The sequence below is a fragment of the Conger conger genome, chromosome 9 (genome assembly GCF_963514075.1).
Source record: "Conger conger chromosome 9, fConCon1.1, whole genome shotgun sequence".
Lineage (NCBI taxonomy): Eukaryota > Metazoa > Chordata > Actinopteri > Anguilliformes > Congridae > Conger > Conger conger.
In genome coordinates this window covers 50,371,726-50,398,690 of record NC_083768.1, presented here as the reverse complement: position 1 = coordinate 50,398,690, position 26,965 = coordinate 50,371,726, and the positions used below count along the sequence as shown (strand labels likewise).

Below are 26,965 nucleotides of genomic sequence, written 5' to 3'. Positions count from 1 at the left end.
ACTGCCAACATTTATTTCCTTAAAACTTATATTTTAGATGCCTCCACTGATAATTATCATGTTAAACAGTCTCCTAAAAGAGTACATTCATTTTGAAATGAAACAGGTTCAAACAAACAATATACCACAACATAAATTGCTGCTCAGTGTAATTGTAATCCCACCATTACAGTTCCATTTCTTACTAAAAATATATAAGCAATGTTACAGCACTCTTTATTAGTTTGCAAAGAAACAAACTCACTCATCTAGATTTAGAGTTTGGAGGAAATAGTGCCATCTACTGTGTAACACCAGTACAGGGTATTCTGGCTCAGATACATTCATTCCTCTACCTATCCTGCACTCAAACACTGGACTAGGACAAACTAGCAACCCAAATCTTACACCAACCATTTTGTGGGTGTGTGCATCATTTTACCCTTCTTATAGGTCTTATGGGCTCTGTCATTCAACAACTTCTACCACTTGGATTAGATAATGGTGAAAGGAAAATGGTCGTAAAATAAGAGGGACATTTTTATTTTCCACTGCAAGGTACCAATTACTCCCACTGCATGTATGTACAAAACAGTGCATGATAGCATTTGACTCATTTTCTCTGAAATAGCATTATGATTGCACAATTCTTACAAAACTGCTGTCTTATAATTAGAAATCCTCAAAACATAATAATCTGCTGGCGGTAGGATAATTTGTAGCTGATTTGATCCATACACATTTGCAAATATTTCCCTGAATGTTAGAATAGCCTAATATATGGTACCATTCTGGTATTTGTAACTTATTTGTCAAGGAATTTGCAGCTCTGAAATTCAAAGCCTAACTTTCAAAACTATCAACATCTTACTTTGTGTGAAACATCTAAATGTGTCTCCCATGACATCTACCTGGGATGGGCCTACATAGAGCATTCTCCCTGCATCAGCTAAAATTAATAATTAGCTACCATAATATATCATTTCAATGATTCCGACCAGATATGGTTAATTAGCTGCTCAGTGACCGTTTTTTTGTGTAAAGTAATAAAATGAAAACCGAGCAAACGATCAATTCCCAATATGAAACCCGTAACTGAAACACTCAGTATTATCTGCTGTGCTAGAAAAAAATTTCAAAATGGCTACCAAGCTCCGCAGGACCTGTTTCGCACCGCTACCTATGGAGAACAAAAAAATTACAATCAAGATCATCCACCATGATAATGCTGTAATTAGCGCAGCTTCGGGTGTACTGAGCCAGGTGAATCAAGTGAAAAAAAGAGTCGACGTAAATCAGTTAAGGGGAGGAGAATACTTGGAAGAAAATATAAGAACCATTTCAGAAATGCGAGTGACCACCTTTACTTGAACGCGCACACCTTACACTGCGTTCGGGAATCACTCATTATAGTCTACCTGTCTTATAGTCATTCACCCTTTGAAAGAAACATACAAGAGTCGCTTACTGAATCTGTCTGTGTGATGGGATAAATACCCAGGCCTATAACCCCACTAGGCAGGGGGTCTGAAAGGCAGACACGGATTTATTAGGTTAAGGACAAGCAAATCCAAAGATGAAAAGCACGCGGAAAATGGGTGCAGTCACTAACACAAAAGACCCCTTGCTGTCAGCGGCACCCCCATCTTCCTTTAAACGAGCCCCCGCGACCCCCCCTTCTCCGACCGAGTTGCATTATGGGGAAAGTCGTTGCCATTCGACCTCTGCAGGGCCTGCGCGGACGCAGACAGAACCCTGAAATTCATTATGCGTTTAAAACCTTTATTTATTTCCGCATAACCTACATACTCTCACTAGGAGGCCAAAGCGGAAAAAAACGGCAACCAGTTATTCAATTCGAAACACTGCGGTCGAAATTACAAAATACTTTTTATTATAATAATTAGCCGGCAGGAATTTAGTAAAGAAACTGTAGATTCTAATTTATTAAGAAAATGTCCGGAGAAAGAAACCGCAGGTCGCTGGCTTTCCGAGGGGGTGGATTAGCTGTAACCGGTCCCAGTGGTGTCGGCAGCAGCAACAGTAACAGCTGGGAGGCCCAAGCTTGGCAAGACCGACATTTGAACGGGAACAGGCCGGAGCAAGAAGAGGATCGGGATCTGGGGGCAAAAGGAACATCGTTGGGTCGAGTGGAGGGTGGGGGGTCGATCAGTGATAGCACAGAACCAGAGGCAGAGGAAGAAGAGGACCCGGAAGGGGGTAACTGGGGAGCCGGGGACGGAGAAGATGACCGAGTCGGTAGTGTTGACTGGATGTCGCTGACTGCTGGGGGAGACCGATCCAGGGGAGGTAGCAGCTGGACAGCCGGGAATGGCATGAACAGCGAGGACGGCGCTGGTACAGGTTCCGGGGAGGACGACAGGGGCGAAGCGGGGAGCGGAGGAGACGTAGAGGAAACCGGACCCAGGAAAGCTTTGGTAGAGATGAGACCACAAACATTGCTCCAGAAACATTCATTGTTCCAAGGTTCCTGGTTACAGGAGTTTCCTTGGCTAAAATTTTGCCAAGAGACGGGACTTATGTCCTGCTCTTGGTGTCGGAGCATTGGCAGCAACAGCGATGAGCTGGTCAAAGGCAGTCGGAATTACAAGCGGGCCTTACTGCTGAGACATCACCTGTCCTCGGAACATGGGAGGAATGACCCAACAAAGCAGGTAAAGTTACGATCAGCACATTATTATTTTGGCGACGCAATTGTAATTTAAATGTAACATGAACATTATTTTTAACAGTCTACCCTTTTGACAACAGTCTTTTAATGTAATTGCTGGCTAACGTTAGCAAGCTAGATTTTGGCATTAGCTTCCTCGGACCTATCTAGCAAGGTAGCTAACATTAGTTGGCTACAACGTAGCTCTAGCAATGGTAGCAATACCATTAAGTTAGCTACATTAACGTTAGTAATGTTAATCCAGAAGTAGCAATGTAGTTGCCAAGCTACCCAAGTGCATATGCATCGTTCCCAAAATGTGACAACTTAATGGTAACTTGGAAGAAGTCTTTAAATTGAAAGTTAGCCGACGTTCCGTAGAGTAGCAAGTTAATTTAGCCAGCTAAATCAGTTTGTTTCGCTAACGTCAACTAGCTACGGAAGCGGTTTGTTTTACTAGCGAACTAACGTTGTCCTATTTGCTAAGTAATTATAATTATTGTTACCCAGCGAACTAATTTGTTTACTGTCTGGATAGATGGCTCATCCAGAATTTACTGCTTGCATGTAAACTGTCAGTAATATTACATAGGCTGCCTTTAGCCGATGTTGAATGAAGTCGTGTCGCCAGCTAGCTAATTAGCTAGCCATAGCTACGGTAATTCTTTTGTTGCCTAAGTAACTAACTAACTGGCTAACCTGATTGTATGAGGTCAAACAATAGCAAGGTCTTGACCCAGGCAACGTTTGGGGGATCCCCACCCCCTCTCCTTTGCGTGCTAGCTTGCGAGAGAGGGTGACCTCTGAGTAAATAAGGTAACTTAGCTAGTCACTTATCCGAAGATTTAACCTAACCCCCGTGCTGTAGCCTAGACTACTTTGGTACTTTTTTGCAATCAACTAGCAAACGTTTCCAACGTTAACTGGTTAAATACCTAATGTAGCTAGATGCATAACGATGCTCCGGGTGATAGCATCATAGCATGCGTACAATATTGCCAACGCTTTCTTGTAGAAGACTACAGTCAGCTAGCTAGATTGCTAACGTTCAGTGAACTGATTTTCCACAGAATGGTTTGTCACGGTGTCATCTGACCTTGTATCATCGGCTAGCTTAAAGCTATTTAAAAAAGGGTTGAACTTTACTAGCTACCGCTATTATGGGCTGCTATGAAAGTGTAACATCTGGCTTGCTAAATTACGTTACAGTAAACATAGGCCTAACGCTACTTTTTAATTTGAACGCTCAGTTGGGCTGAATGCAGTCATGTCATTTTAGTTTGGCCGACGTTTCATTAACAGCCACTGTATTTTCTGTGTGTCAGTTTATTGTATCACTGATCGTCAGGCTGTGTACGATAATGATATTCAGTGAATCCAATCAATATGCGCCTGTTTTAACGTTACCTAGTTACGATATTTGCATGCATATTGTTTGCAGACGTGACTAGCGAGCTGATAATGGGGGAAAAAATAAATAACAAATGGAACCTGTGGATGTTTTAGCCAATTATTTGTGATCATTTTAAAAGATAGGTTTAAAAGCACCACAGAGAATTAAAACATCTAGCTAGTATAACTTTAGTTCTAATGTTATTTTCACAAGTTCCATTTAGCTTGTGTTATCTGCGCGCTGTCAACGCAAAAATAACCCCACAGACAAATTAATTTTAACCACGAAGGGACAAATGAGCTTATACTACATTTCCCGAATTTGGCACGAGGTCTTGTACCATTAATATCGAGTATTTAGGCGTTGTGTGTTTTGTTTTTTTGAATTCGTAAATAAAGCCTTTGAATACTGCACGGCTCGTTCTAATGTCCGCGATTGTTCTTTGTAGAATGACTTAAATGCTCCACTAACTCAATTTTTACACATCGCTAATTGCGAGTGAAAGGAGGGGCAGCGATTACACTCGTATTCCTCCCTAGCAACAGAGCATTTAAGACGCTGTTGGAGATATAATCTCTCGTTAAAAAACCGCGTATTGCCTTTAGGTGGGCTGGTGTTTCTGAGATTCACAGAAAAGGTAGCCCGTCTGACTGCAGGAAATGTGAAAATAAACGACGTCCTTATAAAAAGTAGTGCAAGTGCAAAAGGTAGTGAACGGATGTATCTACCACCGATTCTGTAAGTGTCTTTAATCATAGTAGAAATCTGAGAATGCGCACCATTCCTGAATTATTGTAGATAGATTATTCACCTAAGAGGTCCGACTTAATTGAGGCATGTCAGTTATTATAGTTCATATGATTTAAAACATTATAAGTATTTTGTCTCCATTAAAACTGACATTTATTGTAATAATGACCCTCTTGTCGTGTATAACTAGGTCTGTTGGGGAGAGGTCATGGATTAATATCGTATAGTTATGTAACCTATTACTGGTCGCCTAATAGCCAGGCTACCCTATACAGTGTTGTGTATGTAAAAACGTATTTGCCCCCTTCCTGATTTTCTCTGATTGTGTATTTCTCACACTGATTTTTAAAAAATAATTTAATTTAATAACACTCATGTGACAAGCTAATTGCCCCCTTAAGCTAAATAGCTGCTTGCACCTCCTTTAGCAGCAATAACCGCAACCAAACTGTTCCTGTAATTTAATATACGTTTTTCAGTTTACTGTGGAGGAATTTTAGTCCGTCTTCTTTGCAGAACTGCTGTAATTCCGATAGATTGGTAGGTTTCTGAGCATGAACTGCTCATTTTAGATCCTGCCACAGTAGCTCTGTTGAGTTCAAATCAGGACTTTGACCAGACCAATCCACAACTTTAATTTTGTTTTGTTTCAGCCATTCGAATATGGACTTGCTTTTGGGTTGTTGTCTTGCTGCATAAGCCAACCGATGCCCGGACACTTTCCTTAAGAATTTTCTGGTACAGATACAGTTCCTTCAATAATGGCAGGTCATGAGACTGAAAAATATCCCCACACAATCACACTGCCACCACCATGTTTGACTGTTGGTGTCATGTTCCTAATGTGAAATGTTTCAGTTGGTTTATGCCAAGTTCTGCTTTTGCCTCATCTGTCCATATAACAGTATCCCAAAAGGATTGGTGCATTTTTGCCAATGTGAGATGAGCAAAAATAGTATTTTCAGTATATCCATACTGATATATTTCAGCCACCTTTTATCCTCATCTCTTTTTTAATTAAAAAAAATATTTACTCTTTCCCTTTGTCTGATATTACATTGTGTCTAAAGATCTAAAACCATTTTGTGTGACAAATATGCAACAATGGAGGAAATCAAGGAGGGGGAAAATATTTTTCACAGCACTGTATATTCCCCTATCTACTTTTTCACCTGGCCCACACAAACCTAATTATAAGGAACTGTGGCATAGTCCATAAATATTTTATTGATGTGAAGAGTTAACAAAAAAAGAAAAAAAATCTACCAGCCACTGTTTTATCAAGGTGAATAGCTTGTATGTCTTGCGTCATTACCTGGTGTCAGGTTTTCATAGGGTGTAGAGGAAATCTAAGAAAATGGTTTAAGACCAAACCCCTCAGTAGAAACTAAAAACATAGGCAGGCTTATCTTAAAATCAAATTTTTAAAGCGGTAGCGACCAGGAATTCCCAGTGTAACTTTCACCATGATGCTGTGTGATGGCTTTGCCCACTCTCAAATTCTTACCTTTCTGTCTGTGGTACAATGCGAGTCATACTCAAGTTATCTTTACCCTTTCATAATGCCTGGAAATCTTGTCTTTGTTTGCTACACGAACAAAAATTCAGTGCAGTGGTCTGGACTTAAGTGAAGGCTTTAGCAGTTCCAGTGAGATGGAGAGGGGCTTTCAAAAAGACATTGTCTAAAATAGGATTCGTCCTGGCAGTTTATCAAGCCAGGATCCATGCAGATAAATGCTCTAGAATTTGCATTAGGGCTCAGTTGAATTTGCATGCTGTTCGTGACTTGGGACACTTTCACACTGTAGGCCGCCGTTCTTTTATCCTCTGGTTCCTCTAATACGAATGCTGTTCAGTTTTGAGATGTCAGTGAAATCTCTGGAAGTGACATATTCACACTTCGCAACCTAATCGTCCAATCGAAATGAGATCACTTCGAATGGACAATTTGGAGAAATGGATGGTTCTTAATCACGCGGAAATTTCTTTGACGATGAGATTCTCGGCCGTAGCAACCGGTCGCAGCCTGTTCATTTTAGTGGTCAAACTAGGTCTAGATGAGATGGACTCCATTGTGAATCATTATGATGGTCTTTAGTCAATCGCCGTTTTCATAAAAAGGCTGGATGGGCGACCTGTAACAGAAGAAAACAAAGATCTACGGGAGGAACTTCACTGCTGCAGCGACCCTCTGCGTGCCCTCTGTAGGACTGGGCTGCACCAGCTGTATTCCTGTTACCCCTATTACATTTTCTTCACATGATTGATGTGAAACTATTTCAGAACCTGAAAGCTCTGCAGTAGTCCTATGGTCTCTGATTGATTGCAAGTGTACTAAAATGTTTTCTGGAAAGGCTTTTTCTTAGCAATGGCTTTTGCTCCCAGTGAAATATGTCATGCTTCTGGTTTTGAAGAGGGATGGCTCTTAAAATAAGCTGTTTTATTAAGTTGAATGTTTGCACAGATCAATGAACCACCCCTAGGCCTATTAATTGCATTTCTAATGGCAAAAGTTGGCCTGTACTAAAAAAACAGCAATTAATATATTTTGTAGCCAGTAGAGAAAATGGAGATGCCCTCTTGATCTGCAAATAAATAAAATTTTACTTGTGAAGTGCATAAATCTTGCATTCAGCAATAATTTGAATTCTGTTATAAGTCTGATATATGTTCCATATGTTAGTGTTATTCCTTGACAGAAGTGTGAATATCTTTTAACTGACTACAAAGAACTGTCCCATGTATGTGGCAATTTGCTTATGCAAAAAATTACATGGAAACCTTTACCTCAAGGATATGTTCTAGGGAGAAACTGTGCCTGTGCTTTTCAACTACGCAAGATATGCCTGCAGTGTTAAGTTGGGACAAGTGCTACATTAAACTACAGTCTGCCCTCTTTTGTAGCTTCTGTTTGTATTGAAACGTATGTCACTGACAATGGAAGTAGACTAATAGAACACATTTCCACTAAGTGCATGTTGACGGCTAGTTTCTAACTAAGCTGTATTAACCGGCTATTTTTCTTCAATCTATTGTCGGTCTCAGCGTACAGCTTGATAGCCATTAAAAATAGTATTTTGGTTTATGCATCGTCATTGTAGGTCAGAGTTCATCATTGGTGATGCTTGTCAGGGAAATCGTCAAGGGAGATTAGTTTGCTCAATGTGATTCGTTATCGTTCAGGATTTCAGTTGATGTTATTAGTTGTAACCTGCTGGTGAGCTAGAATTTGAGTGTCATGGACAACGCACATGTATCCTGAGCTGAGACGCTGAGTTGGTATCAGGGGTGATGTGAATTAGCACGGTTGTGTGTCCCAGTTGGTTTACTACCAATTTCACTGATGGCTTGTACCATGTCAAGACAAGCCAGCCTCTTTAAAAGCCCCCCTCGAGTCTCATTTTCTCCCCCGAGCAGAACAGGGTCTCCCCTCGATAGCTTCCGTCTCCGGCCGACAGAGTGGATGCAGACAGTCAGGGATGTGAGGGAGTATCCCACCCAGGAATCCGCCAGCACGCCCTCGCATTGTTAAAAGGCCTAAGCTACCCTCCCCTCCCACACCTAAGGCCAAACACAGTGCTGCATTGTTCAGGGTTCTGCAAGCCAGACCCAGGGTACAGAGTTGGCCCCAGGGGCTGTAAAAAACAAGGCGCGGGCGGGGGTGCCGGAGTCCATGTTGTTTGCGATGCACGGTAGCTGTTTGGCCCTATCCTGCTGCATAAGATCCTGATCCGCCCTGCATCCGTGCGATTTTTGTTTGTCATGTTTCACGTCATTGCACTTGTTGCTTTGGGAAAATGTAATGCTCTCCAACCACACCTAAAGGACAGCTGCGGATTTTCCTGCTCTGTTTATGGCAATTGTTGTCAAGAAGTAAATTCATGTCCAAAGTGCCCTTTTGTGAACACAATGAGGTTTTTGTGCGACTGTGGCAGCTATGGTGTCTGTATGTTAGAACGAAGCCAACTGCTGTCTGCGTTTGTTTTGGTTTTACCCCCCCCCCCCTATTAGTTCTACTCACCACTGTGTTCCTCCTTCAGTGCATTTTGTAATGTCTGTGTATGTCCCAAATTGGATTTCTCCTGGCAGAAGTTCAGATATTTTGATCCACCTCCCACCAAGAAGGCATTTGTGCATTACAGTGGGTCTTCAGATGGGGCATCCAGCCAAGGCATGAGTTATTGGTATAGTGATATGCATGAGTAGCCGTTATATTGCTTGTTGGCAGGGCTTCAATCAACAGGCTATTTCCCTGCTCCTTGTGGCTCCTTCTCTCACCAGCTGTGCGGATTGTGCAGTTCTCCCAACACCGCTCCGAATAAGCAAGAGGCACTGCCTGTCTTTGGAGTGGGATCTTTCCGAATTTTCGATTATGGAACTGTGCACTCCAATCCATGCTGGGACTGCAAAACCAAAAAGCATAATTTCTGCTGTATCTGAAACCCGTTTGCACAAACCTGTTTGGTTTTGCCGACATCTTGGGTAATGGAAACATTTTCAGATAAAACTCACATCGCAACTAATAACAGTGAATACTGTAGGTGATATGTAGGGGGCACATCATTTGGAAATTCTGGGGCCAATATCTATAACCAGTATTTATGAGGCTGTATTGTGGTGACGGTACAATTACCATTAACATAACCCCTTAATTATTGCCGCTTTTCTTGACACAAGCTTTAAAATGATATGCCCCATGGTTACTATTCTTAAACTCTTTTGACTAAAGGCATAATCCTGGTCTCTCCTGAAAAGTAACCATTTGGGGTTTGTTTTCCAGGAGTCAGAATTACTCCAAATATTACTAAAAACAAAGTTAGAGAAGCTCAAACACAGTGAAAGTGGAAGGTTTTTTCCTCACTGAAAGGATTTTCTGTTTTTGATTCGATACAGATTATTGTAGCTGTGGCTGGTGCACTTAGAAACATAATGGAGCCAAGTCACAACACTGGGCAAATCCCCTTTCAAATTTGAGGAGAATAACTCAAGAATTAGAATTAGCAAAGACACATGGAAACAAGTTATATTATGGGTCCTATGAAGTGTGAAATACTGCATTTTGCTTACTAAACTATACAACACTTTTTATCCTGAAAAGAAGTGTTTGCACTTCTCCCTGCCTGTCACCCTCCCCTGCCTATCTGTCCCAAAATTCCTTTCCTCGCAGCTATCCTCAGACAGCAACAGGTTGAGAGATCATAAGAAATAAGTACAATAATCACAAAAATACCATCTTAAATTCTAATATATTCATTGAGGTCCATTGATTGAAGTTTTTGTCAAATACCCAACCCCCGAAGTTAATTTCACATCCTATTTATTATTGAAAAGCTGGCTGGCTCCTTATTTATAAGCATACTGAATAATATGATATTGAGAATATTTAAATGCTCACTGATATGAAATGGGGTCACTCCACGTGCATATTGAAAATCATTAACTAAAATGGTTTTTACTCGTCTCTTCGATAACATGCCTGTAGTCGGTTCTTTGATGAGCTGAAGTTATACTGAATTTTATTGTCCACAGATGGGGGCAATGCATTTTCTTTACAAAAACTGGTCAGAGACGGTTGTACTTGAGACTCATCATGTTTGAGGGCGCCTATACAAAATGTAGATCATAGAATTTCTATGTACAAGTACTTTTTAGAAGTATACAATGGACAATGGCAAAACGGACAACAATGATAATTCCAAAGAAATTCAAAGTAATCAATGGACATTCTGTCAATGTTTCTCCAAGTTTTTATAATGAGAAGCTATTTGCTCCACTGGACCCTTGTTGGGAAAAGGACACTGATATTACCTTATTTCTTGTAGTGTGCGGATTTCCAAAATGAAGGTGTGGTCCCCCCCACACTTGTTTTACCACCCACATGTTACAAAATAAGGAACGGTTGTTGCTAAAGCAATGGCATCTTAAAATAGGTTATACAGATAGAATTTTAACACTTTCAAACGATATATCCTGTCATTGAAAATTGTGCCCTAAAAATGAATGAATGCGAATGCACTGGCCCAGCCCTGGTGTGGCAGTCATTGGGCACTTGCGTAACACATTTTGGTTTAGGCTACATGTAAACGGAATTTTGCAACTGAAAACAAATGCACAGTGTATTCACAACGAAATTGAATACTGGCTACTTCCTCTCGATTTACCAGTTATTGTGATTATGTAATGTATGCCGTATATTATGATAGAGGCGTAGTTCTCTTTTTGCATTACAACTGTATGTATTATTTCTGTTTTAGCTGTTGAGTCGGAATACATTTTCGGGAGAATATTAAGCTCATCGTATGGGTTTTATTTTTTACTGTATTTGAGTAATTCAGTTGGAGGCAAGCCTCTCTGCACCTCGCAGTTCGGCCGAACACATTGTCACCATGTGTGAACTGTTACTGTAAGAGCAGGTCTCTTCGCATCTGGACAGCGACACGTGGCACATCTGGAGACCTGCTCCATTAAAGCGTGAGCCAAACGCGTGAGGCCTGGGATGAGTGTCCTCTTCTGACTCCACGTTAGCGCAGCCCGGGCGGCTATTTGACACCAGGGCTGCTAGATGTCTCGTGCCTAAGTGAACCCATTCACAGAGGGGCGGAACAGCAACTGAGACTGGAACTGAGAATGGGAACCTCAACCGCCCGTCGCTCGTGAAAAACCACCCCAACCTACCGCTTTGTGTCATTTCTCCAGATCCTTGCATTAGAGTTAAATGGTTCCCCAAAGCCCAGGTGATGTCATGATCCCATGACGATTCGAGTTCCCGCATGCTTACAGATGCTAGCGCAACTATAAAACAGCGGCTAAGTATATACAGAAATGCAAAGCTTCTGCTGAGGAATAGACTCCGAGAAAGATTAGGTACGTGTTTTGAATACAAAGTAAGCAGTGTTTGACTTTTTATTGTCCAGGTTTCCTCCTGTTGTGCCTTCTGATAACCTGTCTTTCCTGACACAGAGAACCTTTTGGTAGTACATTTAATCTGAACCATGCAGGCTGAAATACAGCCATCTACGCGGCAATAGGGCGATAATATGCGTAAATGTAGGTCGAGGCAATGCAAACGACACTGGATTAGCGCATCTGCTAGGCGACTCAAACAAATCAGAAATGAATTCACTCCCCCATTCTTCTCAACTGTGAGCAAGCTGGCTGTCTGAGCTGGCTGGCTATGTGTCCATTGCCCTGCCTCCCTGGCTCACAAGCAAGATAATAATTTCACACAGAAATTAAGCTTGTTATGTGTGAACTGGGCAAGGAATCATATCACTGATTTTGGCTGAAAATAAAAAAAGACGTATTGTGTGTATTCAAATACACGATACCTTGTGTAAATAAGACCTTCAGAGTTGCTGTAAGGTGTATTTCTTCACTTTGAAGGAGTTAGGCTAGTGACTATAGGCTTCAAGTCTTTTTGCTAAGCTAACACATTATGTTAACATGGAAATTGAGCCAGTGAATGCACCAAAATGAAAATGAAATCGAAAGTCTCGTCTGGGTAAGTCGGGGGGAAACGTCCCAAAATGTTGGTGTTTTCCTTTAATTCTAATATTATTATTTTTTTAAGATTTAAGGAGGGGCTCTGGTCACAACATCCCAAAAAGAGTGTTCCTGTTGAAGGCGCTGCCATGGCAGCGTCCGTGTGGGCGATGTGCTGTTTACGCAGGAGTATAATTGCTGTTTTCTGTTCTCGCACCAGGATACAGAGAGGCCCGCGGACCTGGACGAGGCCGAGATGGAGGACTACGGAAACAAGCCAAACGAGAACTCGTACTGCTACCAGCTCCTGCAGGAGCTCAACAAGCAGAGGAAGAGCGGCATCCTCTGCGACGTGAACATCATGGTGAGCGGGCAGGTCTTTCGCGCGCACAAAAACATCCTGGTGGCCGGCAGCCGCTTCTTTAAGACACTCTACTGCTTAACCAAGAAAGAGAGCTGTGACCAAACCACCATCACGCACCTGGACGTGGCGGCCGTCCAGGGGTTTTCCGTCATCTTAGACTTCCTGTACTCGGGCAACCTCCTGCTCACAAGCCAAAACGCCATCGAGGTGATGTCGGTGGCCAGCTACCTCCAGATGACGGAAGTGGTGCACTCGTGTCGGGCCTTCATCAAGGACGCGCTCAACATCAGCATCAAGCAGGAAGCGCCCGACTCCGTGGTGGTGGACTACAACAAGAGGCGGACCGTGGCCAAGGACGGCAAGGGCTCGGACAAGAAGCCCAGCAACTTCTGGGCCACCAGCATCCTCTCCAAGCTCTCCATCAAAGCCAGCGGCAGCATCAAGGAGGAGCCCAGCGACGTGGAGGTCTCGGCGGGCGAGGGCTGCCCCCTGGGGAGCTCCGGCTGGGGCGGGGACAACTCGTCGGAGTCGGCAGAGAACGAGCCGCAGGGCCCAGGGCCTGTGTTCGTCTGGAACGACGCGGCGGCCGCCGTGGCCAAGAAGGAGGCCCGGCCGGAGCCGGGCAGCGGGCGGCGGAAAAAGCAGATCACGCGGCGCTTCGTCTACAACATCCCACCCGAACCCGAGGACGGGTTCGACGAGGGCATGTTCATCCAGCCGTCTGCCTCCTACTCCAGAGAGGACTTCTCCTTCCTCTCGGAGAACGCAGGTGCGTAGCCCTCAGGGGATGCCATTACCCACAGGCCTTCACTCTGAGACCACGGTGGCTGTGTCAGACCTAAACGTGCGTTTGAATCTCAAGTTTGATCAACAACCATTTTATATTTAACATATAACATTTGTATCTGCAGTTGATAGACATTGATTATGGATGTGACCCAATATAAGATTATTTTACTATAATAATGTGGAAGGTAATCATTTAATATAAACTTCCTAATATAATGCTTAATATACACTCAGTGAGCACTTTATTAGGTTAAAGTCTTCTGCTGCTATAGTCTATCCACTTAGTGGTATGATGTGTTGTGTGTTCAGAGAAGCTCTTCTGCATACCACTGTTGTAATGTGTGGTTATTTGTGTTACTGTCAGATCACATTATTTCCAATTCTAATGGTTGATGTGAACATTAACTGAAGCTCCTGACCCGTATTTGCATGATTGTATGCACTGCTGCCACACGATTGGCTGAGTAGATCGCATGAATAAGTTGGTGTCCAGGTGTTCCTATTAAAGTGCTCAGTGAGTGTATGCTTAATATAAGCTTTATATGCAATTAATCATCCTGCCTTGCTGATTTGATGCTGGGAAGTCCAGTACGAGGACTTCCCTGCATCAAGGATTCTTAAATTAATTTCAGTTACCCACAGCTTTACTTTTAATTTACAATATTTTGGTAAGATACCACCAGCTATAGACACTATAGCAGTAAATTGTCAGCAGCGCCTGAATTACACTTTAGACAGGTTCACAGATAATGTGTCTTGTCACAATATTTCAATTAAACTAATGCAAACACTGTCCTATTATAAGAGCATTAGCATGTATGCATCCATTTAAAAAGCTTTGGACTAATCAAGCTTAGAAAACTGCACAATGCAGATGCACATTGTATGGATGTGTGATTCAGTGTGCACTGCTGTGCAGTATTTTTCACCAGTCCAGAGATCACATTTATTCGTACCTCCCATTTGCATGAATCCTGATGCAGGAGCTCTCCTGGTGACAACTGCCGTTCTGCATAGTAATCCCACAGGATTTACGACTTTGCGGGGACCATTTCTGGCACCGAACCGCACACCCATTGACAGCTCGTAGGTTTTCATCCGAAATGCAGAACAGCTTTTACGTGCTCGAGTAAGAACGTCAAAATCGCCTTAATTTCTTCTGAAGATCATGCGTGGAGCGAACGCAACCATTTGAGGTTTGTTTTTTGGCACGGGATTCATTGAAAATCTGTGCCGTCTCTAGCTGTGGTGTTTTTTCTGCGAACGGGAAGAGAGAGGAAGGGAAGTGTGTGACCAAACAGGTGAAAAGTGGGTTCACTTTGTTCCTTATCCAGTGTAGTAGCTTGTGTCATTTCTCCAAAAATGAAAGGGAGAATGGACAGAGGGACAGACGTGCGTGCGGAGAGTGGATGGATGCATGGGACCGTGTCCTATCCTTTACATGTCCGTCACCTTGAGTGGGGTACGCGTCTTAGCTACTTCAGGAACGGTGTTTCTTCACTGGGGAGCTAGGTCCCCACCCTGCAGTGTGAGGAAATGTGAACAGCGGCTGTTTGTTTCAGAATGATGTTATTTATTCGGCAGCTGCGGCTGATGATGGTGTTCGTGTCCTTGAATCCCAGCAGCCATCAGTTATCGACACAGTCCCAGTGAACTACCTGACTGTAGCACTCACACTCTGTGTTTGTTGTAAGCACACAGCTATGTGTGTTCCTTTGGGTTATTTGGAACAATAGACTGAAGAAGGGCACGCTGTGCATATTAAACTTGTACGAGGCCCCCTATCGATTGTAGCTTTGTGTTTTGTCCAATGGGTGAGCCTGCCTGTATTTTCTTCTGGACAGGCCCTGTTGTTTTGAGGTGTCTCATATGTTGAGGAACACACTGCCCTACATGTGTGTCAGTTCAGTCCACAAAGGACACACTACTGCCATGAAACGGATGTTCTGACAATCAGTAACCCCTCTACACGCTTTGTCGGTCTGTTGTTCACAACAGGATCCCCCTTGGTGCTCATTACCTCTCAATAAATTGCGGTGATGCTGCTGAGATAATATTGGACCAGGGAATTAAATATTCAGTGCCTTCTCTAACACCCTAGAACATTAGCAGAGGCACCATAGCTTCTGTTTGTCAGATATGCAGTGTTTAATACGATGGCTTCCAGCTACACTCCAGCAACGAAGATTCTGGCATCTTCAGACCATATAAACTGGGGTAATCTTCTGTTTGAAACGGTAACATATTTGTGTGGGTTGGGTTGTGTCAAGTCTGCCAAAACAAACCGTTTAAATAGTTTGGCTGCAAAAACCCCTTAACATTTGTTTTAATCTGACAGTTAACAGTTAAAATATATAATGTAGCGAAGCAGCAATTTAAAGAGCTTTTAAGTCGAGCGTAGATAATTGAGTCCTTTCAACGCACAGAACACGGAAGGGGCGTTACTCTTGCACGACTTTTGGAGCAGAATGAGAACAAAGGTGGTATCTCACGTGGACAAGCTAGCCGTATACCTGCCGTTTTGCAATGACGACGTCACCAGAAATTAAACATAGTGACGTTCTTGGAACTTGGGAGCGCTTCTCAAATGACATTGCAGGAATATTCTAGAATATTCTGAATTGTGTCAAGAATGTGGTAAAAATGGCGTTGGCCCGCCTTTTACTTCAGACTGGCAAATTAAATTAGTGAACTTTTTTATTCTTTATTAAATACGGAACATTTCGCCAACCTGAATTCTTCAAAATGCTAAGAGTTAATATCACAGAGTTCTGACATTGCGGCATTGTGTACGCATTTAAGTATGGGCTTGTTCTTTATAGTCTTATTTTGGCTTCGCAAAGTGTTTATGAGTCGATGGAAGCCGAGCGCACTCGCACGCTGAGTAAAACTGCGAGGACACTCAGTGCCGCGGGACTAGACCCGGGCCGTCGGCCAGGCGCGCCGTCTGTCATAGCTTTGCAATGCGAATCTTGATTCGTCGCTATAAATTCTTGGGCCCTCTCCAAACAAGCCCGCTGAACTGTTTGGATAGGATGGCAGCTTGTTTGCCGCTTAACTATACACATATTTCAGCGCAGCCTGCCCGAGGTGAAAAGCTGTTGGGACTGTTCAGCCTAATCCACCCGGCGCTCCTTTACTCTGTCCGCACTATTCCAAATATTGACCGAGGGAGAAGCGGAACGGAGCGCAGGTGCTCGTACTGCAACTCGCGGCTCTCCAACCACCCGCTTGTTAAACCAGTAGTTTGTAACTCGATACACTGTATGGGCTTTAATGCTGTTGTTCACACGCGGATCCAAATCGTTGCAGATGTCTTATTTAGCCGGCAGACGGGTCTGAGTTCAGCGAGACGTGAAGGGTGTGCAGTATTCAGGGGTTTTCCCCTTTACAGCACACTAATGGCTGATTGGACAGCAGATTTTTTTAAAACTCCCTTCGGCTTGTTCCCGTTTCCATTGTCTGCCTCTGATATTGCGTGGTGTTGGTTCTCTTTCAGAGCTGGCCAATCAGATCCAGTACAGCTTCCTCCAGGATTCTCAACAAGGAGAATCTTGGGAAAATGGTAAGGGCCTTTTTCCCTTGTGTACAATAACTTTGGATTGAAGATCAAATTCTGATCGCAGCTGTTTTTCATGGACATTGCTTTTATCTTCATCAACACTTTGATATTCAGAAGGAAATTGTGTTTGGATTGGAAGGTTTTTTTCAGTGATCTGATTATCAGTTTAATATTTCAAGCAAAAGCACCAGCTCCTTTCAATCCCACAAGAGGGTGCTGTTGACCAGAAATATGAGGAATTTATTATGCAAAACAATAACACTGGAGGCATTTTGTAAACGTGAACATAATATCTTCTGCACGGCTGCCTTTCAACCCACAGCCCTCAGCCCCGCATGCATAACACTGCTGTGCCATTTACCGTTACTGTACTTCAGCCCAGCACCACACTAAGGGGTGAGAAACTGGCCTGATGTAACTGAACTGTGTTTTTAACCAACGGGATGCAAGCCTGAACAGCAGGAGATCTAGCAGGCTAAACTAACCCAGTGCAGTTCTAATACACATTGAGGCTGTTACTTGAGATTGATCTATGACTAAGATCTATAAATCATTGGGTGTGGTGTGCTGTAACATTGTAATGTGTCCACACCATGGAGCAAACACCGCAGTAAGATGCTTCCTAAAGCAACTTACCCAATCTCTCACTTTCCCTCTCTCTCATTCTCTGTCTCTCCCCCCTCCTCTCTGTCTCTCTCCCCCTCTCACTCTCCCTCCCTCTCTCATTTTCTCACCCTCTCTCTCTCTCTCTCTCAGGTGAGGCCTCCGACACGGCTCTGAACAAGCTGAAATGTCCTCACTGCAACTATATCGCGAAGCACCGGCGAACACTAAAGCGCCACCTGATCATCCACTCGGGCGTGCGCTCCTTCAGCTGCGACATCTGCGGGAAGCTCTTCACCCGCAGGGAGCACGTCAAGAGACATTCCCTGGTGAGGCCCTGCCCGACGCACGCGTGCTGCCCTGTACCCTACCACACACCTGAGGCAGCTTCATCTAGTGCTGCCCTGTACCCTACCACACACCTGAGGCAGCTTCATCTAGTGCTGCCCCGTACCCTACCACACACCGGAGGCAGCTTCATCTAGTGCTGCCCTGTACCCTACCACACACCTGAGGCAGCTTCATCTAGTGCTGCCCCGTACCCTACCACACACCGGAGGCAGCTTCATCTAGTGCTGCCCTGTACCCTACCACACACCTGAGGCAGCTTCATCTAGTGCTGCCCCGTACCCTACCACACACCGGAGGCAGCTTCATCTAGTGCTGCCCTGTACCCTACCACACACCTGAGGCAGCTTCATCTAGTGCTGCCCTGTACCCTACCACACACCTGAGGCAGCTTCATCTAGTGCTGCCCCGTACCATACCACACACCTGAGGCAGCTTCATCTAGTGCTGCCCCGTACCCTACCACACACCGGAGGCAGCTTCATCTAGTGCTGCCCCGTACCCTACCACACACCTGAGGCAGCTTCATCTAGTGCTGCCCCGTACCATACCACACACCGGAGGCAGCTTCATCTAGTGCTGCCCTGTACCCTACCACACACCTGAGGCAGCTTCATCTAGTGCTGCCCTGTACCCTACCACACACCTGAGGCAGCTTCATCTAGTGCTGCCCTGTACCCTACCACACACCGGAGGCAGCTTCATCTAGTGCTGCCCCGTACCATACCACACACCGGAGGCAGCTTCATCTAGTGCTGCCCTGTACCCTACCACACACCTGAGGCAGCTTCATCTAGTGCTGCCCCGTACCATACCACACACCGGAGGCAGCTTCATCTAGTGCTGCCCTGTACCCTACCACACACCTGAGGCAGCTTCATCTAGTGCTGCCCCCTATCATACACACACCCCTGGGGCAGCTTTGATCTATATTTGTTAACATCAAGCTTCTGCTGTTGATTCAGAAATGGTGGAACAAGAAATCTTTATTCCTTGTTTACTATTGTATAAGATATTTCCCTGGTCACTCCATATTCTTCATTCAACATTTGGCATTATTGTTTGTGGAAGCAACTTTATTAGGTGATTTAATGGAAATGACTTTGACAAGTACATTAAGGTATAACTCGTTTATTTATCGTTTACCTTTGAGGCCGTATGCTTTGTATAGCTTCACCTGGTGACGCGGCACTTTTGCGTGTGCTGTGTCACTGACTCAGAATCCGCTGTTGCCCTGTCCCTGGCCGTGTGGCCTTAAGCGGCTGTTAAGTGGTGTGGCGTGCAGCGTGCTTTACCCTGAGAAAGGATTAACCGGGTCCTGGGGCTTTCCTTCTAGGCAGCCACTTAAGCACCTGGTTCTGCTGACTGTGGTCTTAATTGGGGGATGGAAGCTAACCAGTTTACCCCTGTCCCCCTCCCACACACGTCATTTTAAAACTGCAGCGGGAACACCTCTGTAGGAGGCCTTTTAGATGGAAGGTGGGTCGCCCCTGCCCTGGTCTGCACAACTGCTGGAAAAACACATTTGACGCCATCTTGTTAACACACACGTTTTGTCATAATAGTCTGTGGTGTCACTCAGGTCAGGAGGGCTGCGGTCAGCAGGGTGGTTCTTGATTTGTGAAGGGTGGCGGAGTTAAGAAGCTGACAGCTGGTCACGTGCGTTTCAGGGGATTTGAATGCGCAAACATGACAGCAGTGGGACGGGCCAGCGGATGTATCTAAGCCAGTGGTCCTCACTCCAGGTCCTGGAGAGCTGCATGGTGTGCTGGCTTTTGTTGTTACTTCATTTAAGCAGTGGATTACACCGTTAACTCACCTCTCCTGGTTTCTTGGGTCTGAATTGGTTGCTGATATTAAGGCGAAAACAAAAACCAGCACGGTTGGCTCCTGTATAGTGTCGTGAGCCACGGACCCCTTGCCGAGCTCAGACCCCACAATGAGGTGTCTCGGGGACGAACTCAAGTACTCCGAACGTCCTGGAGCCCTGGTAAGTTCTACTGAACTTCCAGCCCAGTCTCGAAGTGAAGGGTGTGATGCAAATCTGGTAATCGATGTCCTGTATTCAATGTATTCCTCTAAAGACTCTTTATCACATATGATTATAGTAAGATATACTTTATTATAATCAATCAAAAGAATAGAGTTATACAGATTACAGTGTACATATCATCTTTTGCAGTTTGCTGATCACATGCAAGTTACATATACCCCTCTTAGCTCTTTCTAAATTACCTTTCCACCACAATGTTTAAAAATCAAGGTACACCCTTCCTATATCCATCCTCTTTGGCCTTAGCCTTATCCTATAGCTCCCCCTTCTTGACGTTTAAAAAGAAACTATTCCTATAATATTATAGTCATCTAAATATGATAATTTCTCTACATTTTTCTACTTTATATAGTACCCTAATGAGAAATAAAAGGTATATAAAAGTAAACTTATAATATGTTACTTTTCCTACTTCTACAAGTAATATAGATTATAATTACCACTCCAGCTTGGTTATAGTTGTTCTGCGTGGCTCTTTCTTCACCAGCTCGTAGATATCTTCTGAAGCCGAATTCTGGGATCCTGCTCTAAGGTCTAAAAACGTATCCCTTATATATCTTTTTTGCATACAAAAGTGTACCTTTTTTGATAAGAAATGCCCCCATTATGTCAAGCGGGAAGACATTTATCTTTTATAGAACCTGTTTTTTAATGATCATATTAATTATTTCTGTTTTTCCAGTTGTCATTTTCTCATACCTCAAAAGAAATGTCCCCAATATTTTATTTCATGGGCCCCTCTGGTTTGGGAATTTCCACCATCTTAATATACGAGTGGAAAAACACTAGCCCTTATGTTGTTTTTAATGAACCTATTCATCACTGGTGTCTGTGTCAGTTTCATAATCTCTCCTTGACTTCCTCCAAACTTTGATCTCATGCAAGCCAGACGTTAAAGCCTGCCACCATCTCAACACCCTTTTCAGGTGTCCCTTTTTGTGGCGCCTTAAGGGATCTACAAAGGACATCCAGCTATTAGCTGAGTGTAATTCATCATTTAACTCCTCTATAGTCAGTCTTTTAAATCTATTCGATAAATTATTTGTGTTATAATCAGGAAGGCCCTTAAAGCCTCTTAATCTTCTTTCGGTATTGACATCCCTTCCGTTTTCCTTATTTATTTATTTATTTGTTTTAGCCAGGCATTGTGCCCCTCCCCTGTAGGGTTGGGGTATTCTCAGTCAGAACTTTAACCTTGCTCCTTAAAACCCTAAATCTAAGTCCCCCGACTTCAGACTCCTCTACTGACAAGTATGGCTGCTCATTCTCTGAACCACATATTTTTCTTCTTACGGGCGTTCTTACTACCACCTCAATGGCGTGTGCGAGGGGTTAACAATGCATTCCTTTCTAACCCATCCCCCGTCAATCTCTCATCAGGGGGGCCTAGGGCCGGGTCCTCGACAATAGGTCATTCAGACCCGTTTTCAGTGTAAAGTCAATTGCGGTCCAAGTACAAAGTTGAGTTCCCCCAAGAAAATGTTGTTGTATTCAGTGTTTTTTTCCTAATGCCTCCCTATGTACTGATTTTCTTTAAGTTATTTTGTTATTAGTACAATACAGCAATATTTTGAGGACGAATCAGGGACAGATTATGTTACTCTCACACAATTAGTGGAGGAGCCGCATCGGATTCCCTACTGCACAGTCTCCGGCTCCAAATTGTACAAAATGGCGGCGCCGGCACACTTGACTTCCCGGGCTTCAAACCGCTTTTCACGAGCCCGCGGATAGTCAGCGGATGACGTAACAACAGGCACTCGGGTCCGTATGTTTCTACAGCCTCTGGTCTCCTCCCCAACCAGGTACACAAGAAGGACAAGAAGTACAAGTGCATGGTGTGCAAGAAGATCTTCATGCTGGCGGCCAGCGTGGGCATCCGGCACGGCTCGCGCCGCTACGGCGTGTGTGTGGACTGCGCCGACTCCCACCAGGGCTCCCAGGAGGGCCTGGACGCCATGCAGGACCTGGAGCTCTCCCGCGAGGACGACTTCGACGAGGACCTGGCCGAGGAGGGCGAGGAGCCCAACGAGATCGACCAATCCCACTGGGAGGAGGGCGACGCCGGCGGCGTGGGCCCCGCCCTCCTCGTGGACTAATTTAATAAACAAACAAAAAAAAAAATTATTATTTAACAGCTGGGAAACAATCAAACTCCAAAGTGCTATCATCCTTCATGGTTATGCAGTTATGCATACGTGTACGTGTATGGCAAACAGAAAAGGCTTTGGTAGAGAGGGACTATGATGTACAGAATTAAGCTTCAGACTCTGGGCTTGAGTGCCCTCAGGAGAAAGAGAATTGTCTATGAAATCAGGTTTTTGGTGATGTATTTTTTTTTTTCTTTCTTCCTTCCTTCCATAGAGGGCGGCGGTGTACAGCTTTTTAATTTGCATTAGGCCAATCATCTTAAAGAAAATTTAATTATTTAATTTATAAAGAAATTTACAGATATTATGTCTTATTAAATGATATAATTTTTTTTTCCTTGTCGTTTTGTGTCTGCTATTAAAGTTATGTTTCATTTTTGACTGTACTTCCCGTCAAAACTGAACGTATATTGCTAGATGAATATAAGAGAGCATTATGGAGCGATTGCTTACAGGAAGATTTATTTCTCCTTTATAGTTATATATGTTTAGATGTCCTAAACTTTTGATTTTGAAAATTGTTTAATTTTATTCTTTTCCCTGTTTAAATCTTGGAACCAAAAATCTGTTTTGTGACTCTATAATGCATCGACAGCCATATTTATAATTAATTTATGTAGGCTGTTTTTATTGTGCCAAGCAGAACGCACACCAAGATTTTGCAGGAAACAAACTACTGAAAATGTTATGAAAGAAAAACGTTTAAAAAAAAAAATTTAAAAAAAAATTAAGGGGAATTTATTGCTAGCTTTATATGAATCACAGCATCACAGTAACACTTTATAAAGCATTTTGACATTCACTTAAAGCTTGAATTTTGCCAAATTAATGAAGTTTGGTGCTGTAAACGCTTGTTTCAAAATACTGGACCTACAGCTGTATATGATGTTAATGTCATTAAGCCTAACTGAACTCAGATATATTAATCAGCTTTCTATATTACACTGTTGTGCTACAGACCTTATCAGGTATGCTTTTTGCCATTGTTTTTGTTAATATGCACATACACACACGCGCACACACACACACACACACACACACACACGCACACACACACACCTCAGACACACATGCGTATACAAATAAGTACCGGCAGTACTGATGTAATGAACATTGGAGGAGGTGGGTTTGTAAAATCCGGTACTGAACATTCAATCACAATCCCATACATGTCAGGTAATACATTTTTAAAGTTGCAGAGAGCAAATGAAGTTATTTATAAAGAGCAGTCATATTTGATGCATAAAATAAATCTACAATCAGTTAATTTTATTTGATAGAGTGGTCCTAACTGTATTACTTTTGTACGTCTGGTAGGATGCATTTTAAGTAAAAGCTCTGTGACCGCTCATGGATACGCACTTACTACTTTGCATTTACGAAATCGCAGATCGTTATGTTGGTTTCGTTTTCCCCAAAGTGGGTCTGAATGGCGAATGAGAATATTGTTTTTTTTCCCCCTTTGGAACCATTTTCTAGATATTTCTTTATTTAATATAATATTGACTCCAAATGCAATCAAGACTGTTAATTTTTATTTGTCCAACCAAAATTGTTCTTGAATTATTGTTGAAATGATGTATGGAAAAGCCAGGTAAACTATATAGTGTAGACCCTTGCTTGTGTATGTAATTGTCCGACTTAAATGTGTTTATTCTAAAATCATTCACTTTATCCTTGATGCAGATATTGTTTTGTTTGTCCTTTTTATTATTATTGTCATTTTCTATTTTTATTTCATCAAGCACATATTTTATAAAAACGTTTTGTTTGTTTGTGGGGTTCAACCTTGGAACAGCAGTTTCTGTTCAAATGCAGTGGACATTGAAGTGCTATATAATACAGAAGATGTTTAATTTTCCCTTTACTCGAGATGAAAATGTATTTTAAAGATGTATAGAAGATATTCATGTTCATATTATTTACCTTCAAATCACTGTGGGAGGATATGAATATATATATATAAATATATGAATATATATATTTAACAAGTTGATTTACGTTCCAGAATTTGGCTGCAGTTAACAGACGTTTAACCTTGGCCTGGCCTTTGATTTCCCTTGTCACCTTTCACCATTTCGTACACAACTGTGCTCGTCCACAATATCTCGTTTGTTTTTACTCTTTATTGATTTTCTGTATATCTGATAAATTAAGAGAAATGTATTGTTTAGATTTTATGCTGTAAATGGACAAAACAGACAAGACAAAAACACTACAGAACCAGTTAGTTTTTTCAGCTGTATTTTTTTAAGCTGTTCAGAGATGTATTTTTCATTGACAAACGCTATCCAGTGATGCAAACCGGTAACTGCCTACTCGGAATACAACAAGTCAGGTTACTCTTTTTACGTTTTGAGGTTCAAAAAAATACATTCTACTTGTTTCTGTTTTCAATTGTACTACTGTTCCTCTCTGTAATAAATTTTAAGAATAAAACTTTGATATTGCTCATGTCCAAGTCAATTCAGTCTACTTTTTTATTTGCTGTTTGCCATTTCACATGTGTAGCCTGGAAATTGTGATTTATAAACACAGGTGGAGGCTTGGTGTGCAAATCATGCTTGTAATTTGTCTTCATGTGGATTAAACCGATTTTATACACCCTGCCACTACTGCAGGATTGGTGTGTATAACTTGCATAATGTGAGCCTGCCAACAGTTGGCCACTTGTTGGAAGACGTTGCATGGCTGAAAATATTAGCGTTGGCCTGACAGCTGTTGAATGTTGTTTGAACTGCCTCATCAGGTCAAAGTCTAGACTGATGCCAGCATTCCAAGATAATTCACGACGGGTCACCTGATTTGACCGCTACAACCAGCCCCCTACAGTTATGGTCGAGTTTTCTTTCCAGAAAAGCTTTAACTTGTTACAGAATGTATCAATTAATGATCAAGTTCCACAGGGATGATATACAGTGGGTTCCATAATTATTGGCACCCAGAGAAAAAATGCTGCATATAATAAACAAAATAGAAAATGATCTATATTTTATGTTCAAACAGAAAAGTACATACTTTTATTTCAATACATACACTCTGATGTTTCAATGTTTTTTAGTGAAAAAATAATTTCTGAAAATCACAGATGCCAAACTTATTGGCACCCCTAACAATTATTCTTGGCAATACAATTTTACTGTATTTGAGTTCATATCAGTCTAAAGGAACTATATTTCACTCCATCACTTCCTGTTTCACTAGAGTATAAAAACGAGGTAATAGCCATGCAAAGTCCCTTTGTCAACCACTAGCATGGGAAACCCAACTGTCAATTCAGAAGACAGATGGTAATTGGGTACAAAAAATATATAAAACGGTTAAACATACCACTTAGCAATAATAAAAAGGTGTAAAACATATGGAATGTTGGCAAACTTGCCAGGAAGAGGATGCAAGTGCATATTATCCCCGTGGATGGTGAGGAAGGTGGCAAGGAAGGCCATAAGTAACCCAAGGATCACAGAATTGCAGAGTTTGGTAGTGTTTAGGGTCATCAACTGTAAAAAAAACAAAAAAAACATTAAATGTCACCACCGAACTCTTTACATGAAGACTGAGCACAATAAACATAACCAAGCAGCTTGAGTTTGCCAAACCTCATGGAATTAGGATTGGAAGAGAGTGCTATGGCCAAGTGAGACGAAAATTGAACATTGTGGCCACACACACCCTTGATGTTGGCGCCAAAATGGAATGCATACAAGGAGAAGCACCCCATACCTACAGTCAAATATGGTGGTATGTCTTTGATGTTTTGGAGATGTTTTACTGCCAGTGGTCCTGGGTCACTATTTACATACCAGGAACAAAGTACCAGGAAATCTTTGCAGACAATCTGGTTGCCTCTGCTAGGAAGCTGATTACTTTTGGTCCCCTAATATGTGGGACTATGTATAAAAAAGGGCTGTAATTCCTACATGGAATTACAGATGATCTGATATGAATAAAAACAGCCTCAAATTAAGGCTGACAATCTGCACTTTAACCTCAAGTTGTGTCACTGTCCAAATATCTACAGACTGTGCTGTACATATCAGTATTTAAACATGAGTATTAGAGTTACTTGTCATATATTCCATCAATTTGAAGATCCAAAATGTGAGTCTATAAAAATAGTGTTAAGCTACTGTGAATATTTCAGATTGATTGTACTGGTGTTTAGAATAATCTGCTCATTTAGGCACAGGATCAGTGCATAATGATGAATATCCTGATTTCACTATAAAGTTTCAGCCAGTACACATACTGTACTTGCATTTGAACTTACAGGGGTTTTTGGCCATCTCTATATGCACCTTTTTATCTGATTGAGTTTTACTTCAGGAGCAGCAAGGTGCAGACAGAGGTTAATGTGAAAAAGGTATGCGCTGTTTTCTCACGCCAAGTGTCCGCAGAGGTCAGCAAAGTCATGACCATTTACATCTTATCCACATTTAAATGTCGATTTGCATATCAGTGGGGCAAAATGTACTCTCCCTAGTTAAGTGCCCTTTCAACAATTAGGAAAATGAGGCCATTTTAGTGAATTGATGAAATAGCCGATTTGGCCAGTTCTTCTCATTTTCATGTGACTCCAGCTGACCTCTGTACCGGTGTGTGGTGATGGTTACAGAATAAAAATGAATATGACAAATATGTGTGTCTGTTCAGCAGTGGTATCAAACTCAGTGCCATGGAGGGCCGTGTGTATGCTGGTTTCTATTCCAGCCTCAGATCTTGATAAGTATGTGATCAGTTCAGTTATTTGCTTATTTATTGTAGGTTTGCAGATAATGCATATAAAATGAAATATGTTATTTGTGTCATCTAAATATGGTG

General features: G+C 42.5%; 1 protein-coding gene across 2 annotated transcripts; it reads left to right on the top strand.

The window, feature by feature from the left end:
- The first annotated feature begins 1,744 nt into the window (after positions 1 to 1,744).
- zbtb10 (zinc finger and BTB domain containing 10) lies at positions 1,745 to 24,600 on the top strand. Of its 2 annotated transcripts, XM_061255620.1 has the most exons (5): positions 1,745 to 2,654; positions 12,496 to 13,408; positions 16,928 to 16,993; positions 17,747 to 17,922; positions 21,800 to 24,600. In XM_061255620.1, exons 1-5 carry the CDS (start codon positions 1,935 to 1,937, stop codon positions 22,091 to 22,093), a joined length of 2,169 nt encoding a protein of 722 aa, XP_061111604.1. In that variant the 5' UTR covers positions 1,745 to 1,934; the 3' UTR covers positions 22,094 to 24,600. The 2 variants fall into 2 exon arrangements, with proteins under 2 accessions (XP_061111604.1, XP_061111605.1); XM_061255621.1 differs by lacking the exon at positions 16,928 to 16,993.
- Positions 24,601 to 26,965: the final 2,365 nt, after the last annotated feature.